Source organism: Calliphora vicina, chromosome 3 (assembly GCF_958450345.1).
Source record: "Calliphora vicina chromosome 3, idCalVici1.1, whole genome shotgun sequence".
Taxonomy (NCBI): domain Eukaryota; kingdom Metazoa; phylum Arthropoda; class Insecta; order Diptera; family Calliphoridae; genus Calliphora; species Calliphora vicina.
Window position 1 is genome coordinate 119,327,842 of NC_088782.1, and position 7,324 is coordinate 119,335,165.

The window sequence follows — 7,324 nt, forward strand, 5'->3', positions numbered from 1 at the left end:
GTTTTTATATAGAAATAAATATGTTTTTATAAAAAAAAAAAGTTAAACAATTCTTTTTCGTTCAAAAATAAATTTATGATATCAAGATTAACCTTTAAATAACAAACATCTTAAAAGCTTTTATAAAAAGTTTCTAATATTAAATAAAATCATATATTTTTTTTAGGTTAGTTAAATATTTTAGTCAAAAATTCGTTAATAAAGAACAAATTTTAAAAATATTACATTAAAAATCTATATAAATAACTTAAAATTTTAGAATTTTTTTAGGTTAGTTTGAATTTTTTGGTTAAAAAACCTTTTATTAAGAAAAATATAAATGAAACCGTTAATTTATGTTGAGAAAATTATATAAACAATTAAAAATTATATTAAAAGTCTTTAAATCTTGCAGTTTAATGTTTCTTTGGGGGTTTTTTTAGGTTAGTTTGAAATTTTTAATAAAAAACTGGTTAATTAAGAACAAATTTTGATTGAAATGATTATATAAGATAAGGAAATTATCTAGACATTAAAAACCTGTATAAATAACTTCAAATATTAATCAAATCTTCAAATTTTAGATTTTTTTAGGTTAGTTTGAATTTTTTGGTTAAAAAACCTTAAATTAAGAAAAATATAAATGAAACCGTTAATTTATGTTGAGAAAATTATATAAACAATTAAAAATTATATTAAAAGTCTTTAAATCTTGCGGATTGCGTTTTATTTTTTTTTGAGGTTAGTTTGAAATTTTTATTAAAAAACTCGTTAATTAAGAACAAATAATGCTTCAATCGTTTATATAGGATTAGAAAATTATTTAGACATTAAAAAACTATATAAATAACCTTAAATATTAATCAAATCTTCAAATTTTAGATTTGTTTTTAGGTTAGTTTGAATTTTTTTGGTTAAAAGTCCTTAAATTAAGGAAAATATTAATGAAACCGTTTATTTATGATGATAAAATTATATAAACAATTAAAAATTACATTTTAAATGTTAACAAAATCTTTCGATTTTAATTTTTTTGAGGTTATTTTGCATTTTTTGTTGAAGATCCTTAAATTAGGATAAGAAAATTCTATAAACCCTAAAGAACTATGTTAAAAGACTTTAAATGTTGGTAAAATCTAGCGATTTGCGATTTTTTTTTTTGAGGTTATTTTGAATTTTTTAATAAAAAACCTTCAAACAATGAAAATTATTGATTCAAATGTTTTTATAAGATAAAACAATTATATACAATTTTAATTAGTATATAAAATAACCTTAAATATTAATGAAATCTTCAAATTTCTATTTTTAATTTTTGAGGTTAGTTTGGATTTTTTTGAATTCTTTAATTAAGAACAAATATCAAACAATGAAAATTATTGATTCAAATGTCTTTATGATAAGAAAATTTTTAAATATCCTTAAATATTAATGAAATCTTCAAATTTCTATTTTTAATTTTTGAGGTTAGTTTGAATTTTTTTTTTAAATTCTTTAGTTAAGAACAAATATTAATGAAAATGTGTATAAATGATAAGAAAATTATGTAAACCATAAAAAAAACTATATAAATAACCTTATATTCTTATTGAATATTGAAATTTGTTTTTTTTAGGTTATTTTTAATTTTTTTATAAAAATCCCTCAAACTAAGAAAATTATTAATTCAAACATATTTAAAATATAAGAAAATTATATAAACTTATAAATACCATGCAAAATAACCTTAAATATTAATGAAATCTTCAAATTTGTATTTTTAATTTTTGAGGTTTGAATTTTTTTTTTAATTCTTTAATTAAGCACAAATATTAAAGAAAATGTGTATATAACATGAGAAAATATGTTAAAAATTAAAAAATCTTTAAATAACCTTGAATTCTTATTAAATATTCAAATTTGTGTTTTTTTTTTGAGGTTAGTTTGAAATTTTTAGTCAAAAATGCTTTAATTAAGCAAAATATAAATAAAAACGTTTTTAAAATGAGAAAATTATTGAATCTTATAAAAACTTTTCCAAAAAATCGGTAAATTTGGGTTATTTGAGGTTAAATATTTAGTTTTAGTTTTTAAATAGGGATTTTTGGGCTACTTTTATAACAAATATTTATAAATAATGATTATTTTGTTAATTATATTCAGCCTTATCATGTAAGGCGTAGTCGTTTTACGACAACAACAGTTTCGTACTAGATTAAAGAAATTATTCAACCTGTTTTATTAATCTAGTACGAAACTGTCGTTGTTCTAAAACGCCTACGCCTTACATGATAAGGGTGATTATTTTAATATAAAAAATTTTAAAAAAATTCTTAATTTTTTTAGGTTAAACCAATTTTTATAGCAACATTCTGAAACATAAAAAAAGTTAGAGGAAAATACATGATCAACCTGAAATTCTTTCCAAAATCTTAAAATTTGTGTCATTTCCATGAATTTCTATTAAATTTTCAGCCATACCTCGGCCACTACAACAACAGCTGCTGCCGCTGCTGTCGAATCCATAAGACGCAGCAAAATATGCATCAATTATGTGGCGGAGGCAACATAAACAGTCCCGAACGCTTTTTTATTATTTCAGACCATTATTTCAGACTGTTCACAACAATTTGTGACCAAGTTTTTGCCAGGCGGAATTGAGAAAAAGGAACGCAGGAAAAATGTTTGGCTGGACCCTATTCACATTAAAACAAAAAAATAACCAACGTTGAATGTATTTGCTTCTACTGGACATGCATTCCACATTTGTGTAACACAAATGAGACAGCTCGGTGAATTTAGATCAAAGATAATGGCCAACATTTACAACATATTTGATAAATTTGTTAAAAAAAACCTGCAAACTTGTGTATTCATTTAAAAGAATAAAGAAAATATAAAATTAGCCTCAAGTATACCTAAAAAATGTTCAATTAAACAAATGAATATTAAAACATCTTACCTTAAATACAAATCAAACAAACAAATATTAAAAATAACTTCACACATAATTAAAAATGTTAAATTAAACCAAATTCTATTAAAACGTCTCAACTTTAAAACAAAACAAACTTTCTGCCCAATGCAAAACAACTTCAGCTCAGAAGAACAGCCGATTATTTTGTTTATTCACTTGTTTAGACAATTGAACTGACACTTGTGTATATTTTGGCGGAAAATACCACAAACCCAAAAAACAACAACTTTGACAGTTCAAATATCTTTTAGCAAACACAAAGAACCTGTTGTTTTTGTACATGTTGTATTTGTTGACGTTCTATTGTCACCTTCTATAAATTCGCCTTGCTTCTGCCGCTGAAAAATCCCACAAAATCACTTCTTTTCACTTAAAATCTCAATTTAACGGTTTCTCCGAGGTGAATTTCCTTATCCACCACTCACACAACAAGTGCCATCACTAGCGCAACAAACACAGCCTAGTACACACATAATTATTTGTCATGATTGCGCTACAAAGTTAAACAATACGGCAGCATTGACAACAGCTGTTTGTCAAACTCAACACATTTTCTCTGTCTCACTCTTTTTTCAATCATTGCTATGTAACCACCCTGTCTCGCCTTTCGCATATTTGTGCGGTCGGTGTGCTTTTTCTTTTAGTCTACAATAAAATTCATAATTCTACTTGATAAAGTCAATACAACCCTACAAAAACTGTATACAAACTAACTTTAGCCTAATACAATGTCGAGTTATATGAAGATTTCTTGTTTTCTTTGTTAATTAGATGAGAAAAAGTGCTGCGAAAAAAAAAACTTCGACTACGACGAACATTTTATTTTTTCCAAAGAATCTACACACAACCAACGAACGACGACGACACCAAGATAGCACAGCTACAGAAACAACACAACACTAGGCGCGAGGTAAGAATTTAACAAAATAGAAACGACTGATGGTAAAATGTCAAATGAAATTGTTTGACACATGCTGCCAGTGTGTTGAGTATAAAGTAAACAAGAAAAAAAATTTGAGTTTTGTTAGCAACATGTGGTGAGGTGGATTTTAGCAATTAAAAGAGAGTGTTATGGTGTTGCCAGATTTGAGAGGGTTGTTAACAGTGTGTTTAATTGAGACAAAGCAACATGTTTCAGGAACAATGTTTAATTTAAATGGCCAGCGGTGTAGAAATTTTTATTTAAAACGGGAAATCATGCAAATTTTATTCAGTAACAAATTTTGAAGAAGTTTTTTAAATTCCCTAATGAATTTAGTGCCCTTTTAGTATGAAAACTGTCAGTATTTAACTTTAGGTTAAAAAATAACTAAACGTGAAAATAGAAGTTAAAAATACTTTGTTATTTTCTTTTAATGATTTTATAATTTTGTTTAAAAAGTAAAAACGTAAAATTTTAAAATATTTATGATTTTTTTTAGGTTAGTTTGAAATTTTTAGTTGAAAATCTTTAAATTAGGAAAAATATTGATTCACATGTTTTTTGTATGATGAGAAAATTGTAGTAATGTGAAGAAACTGTATAAATAACCTTACTTATTAATAAAATCTTCATATTTAGCTTTTTCTTTTAGGTTAATTTGAATTTTTTTTAAAGAAAAGTTATTTAATTAAGAACGAATTTGATTCCAATGTTAATATATGATAATAAAATTATATAAACAATTAAAAACTATTTTAAAAGACTATAAATATTGATAAAATCTTGCAATTTGCGAATATTATTATTTTTTTTTAGGTTAGTTTAAATTTTTTATTTGAAGATCCTTAATTTAGGAAAAGTATTGATTCAGAAACTGTATAAATAACCTTATTTATTAATAAAATCTTCAAATTGAGGTTTTTTTAGGTTAGTTTGAATTTTTTAAAAGAAAAATTCTTTAATTAAGAACAAATATTGATGCAAACGTTTATATAAGTTATGACAATTGTATTAACCATAAAAACTATATTAAAAGTTTTTAAATGTTGATAAAATCTAGCAATTTGCCATTTTTTTTGAGGTTAGTTTTAATTTTTTATTGAAGATCCTTAAATTAGGAAAGGTATTGATCCACAAGTTTTTTAAATTATATTAAGTTGAATAAACTGTATTTATAAACCTTATTTATTAATAAAATCTTCTAATTTAGATTTTTTTTAGGTTAGTTTGAAATTTTTTAAGAAAAATTCTTTAATTAAGAACAAATATTGATTCCAACGTTTATACATAATGAGAAAATTAAATAAACAATTAAAAACTGTATTAAAATACTTTAAATATTGATAAAATCTAGCGATTTGCGATTTATTTTTTTGAGGTTAGTTTGAATTTTTTATTTAAATTTTGAAATCATTTTAACACAAATATTTTGCTTCATCTAAAACCATTTCATTAATAACATTTCCCTTCCTTACAGTCCTTTTTTTTCTTACGTTTAGTTTCCTCGCCGTTTTAAAAACTTTTCTTCATCATGTCTTCTGCACCCGCCTCCTCCACCTCGAGTGGCGAAATCAAATATGTCACCGAAGTGCCTAGTAGTCTCAAACAATTGGCCCGCCTGGTAGTGCGCGGCTTCTATACCATAGAGGATGCTTTAATAATTGATATGCTGGTGCGTAATCCCTGTATGAAAGAAGACGACATTGCTGAGCTGTTGCGCTTCGAAAAGAAACAAATGCGTGCTAGAATAACCACGCTGCGTAATGATAAATTTATACAGATACGTTTAAAAATGGAGACGGGTCCCGATGGCAAAGCACAAAAGGTTAATTATTATTTCATCAACTATAAGACATTCGTAAATGTGGTCAAGTATAAATTGGATTTGATGCGCAAGCGCATGGAGACAGAGGAGAGGGACGCCACCAGTAGAGCTAGTTTTAAGTGTACGAATTGTAATAAGACATTTACGGATTTGGAGGCGGATCAATTGTTTGATTTTGCCACACAGGAGTTTCGTTGTACCTACTGTGGCAGCACAGTGGAGGAGGATAGTTCGGCTATACCGAAAAAAGATTCACGTTTAATGTTGGCCCGTTTCAATGAACAGCTGCAGCCTTTGTATGATTTGCTGAGAGAGGTGGAGGGTATTAAGTTGGCGCCGGAGATTTTGGAACCTGAACCAGTGGATATTGATACCATAAGAGGGTACATTTTGAATATGATTTTTCATTTTTAAAAAAGACAAATTTTATTATTATATTTTTTATGTAGATTGAATAAACCGGGTAACCATAGAGGTGAGGGTCAAATGTGGTCGGGCGAAGCTACACGAAATCAAGGTTTTGCTGTGGAAGAAACACGTGTAGATATTAATATAGGAGGCGATGATATGCCTGAAACTATGGCCGAACGCAAGGCCCGACCCATCTGGATGACAGAGAGTACTGTTATTACCGAAGACAATGGCGATAATACAGATGCCATTTTAAACGAGGCCGCACAAAATTCCCAACAGCTGGGAAACTCAACATCAGCATCCACCTCATCTACCTCTAATTCGAATAGCAATCGCCGCAAGGAACATGAAGACATTATGGCTGTTTTGCTGCAGCATGAAAAGCAACCAGGACAAAAAGAAGATCATCTGAAAGGCATTAAATCCAATGCCAATTCCAGTGATTCAAGTGATGATGATAATGATATAGATAATGCCAAAATACGTAAGTTCTTTAAAATCCAACTGAATTGAAAACACAACTTATTTTTTGGGGGGACTTTTCCTTTTAGCCAAAACCGATTACAATAATTTTATCAATTCCGAATCTGAGGAGGAGGCAGACGATGATGTTCCTTCTGTTTTAGTGGCTGGCCGTCCGCATGCCATTGATCAAATCAATGATGATTTAATTGCCCAAATGTCTCAACAGGAAAAAGAAAACTATATACATGTCTATCAGCAACACTATAGTCATATATATGATTAAAAATCTTTTTATTTAAAAAAATTCCTTTTTCCCCCATTTCACTAGTTAATTATGTATAAACAAATAACAAATTTATATTATATGTTTTCTTTAAAAGCAAAGCAACAAAAACAAAACAAATAAAAGTCTTTCCCGTATTCTGAATTTTATATTTAAAACTAAAAGAAAACAAACAAAACCACTAAAGTAACAATAAATTTTTAAACAAAATTATTGTAAATAATTAAAGTGTTTTAATAAATTAGAAATTGAAGCTAAAGAATTAGATGTTGGAAATGGATTTATGGAATGAATAGCTGATATTTGTTTAATTCCGAATTAAAGTTTGTGTGAATTAAGCTCAAATTTAATTAATTTATTCGAAGCTGTGATAGAGGACTAGATTTTGTGAAGGGAACTTGTTCCTCTTTTCTATTCCCCTTTGAAACACCACTATGTTTTGTTTATATGAATTGCATAGCAACATTTTAGGTTTATATA

At 27.0% G+C, this 7,324-nt stretch overlaps 1 protein-coding gene across 1 annotated transcript; it reads left to right on the forward strand.

Moving 5' to 3' along the window:
* Positions 1–3,707: 3,707 nt before the first annotated feature.
* On the forward strand, positions 3,708–7,072 carry TfIIEalpha (transcription factor IIEalpha). The gene is made up of 4 exons (XM_065505301.1): positions 3,708–3,845; positions 5,335–6,065; positions 6,132–6,580; positions 6,648–7,072. Exons 2-4 carry the CDS (start codon positions 5,389–5,391, stop codon positions 6,842–6,844), a joined length of 1,323 nt encoding a protein of 440 aa, XP_065361373.1. The 5' UTR covers positions 3,708–3,845; positions 5,335–5,388; the 3' UTR covers positions 6,845–7,072.
* Positions 7,073–7,324: the final 252 nt, after the last annotated feature.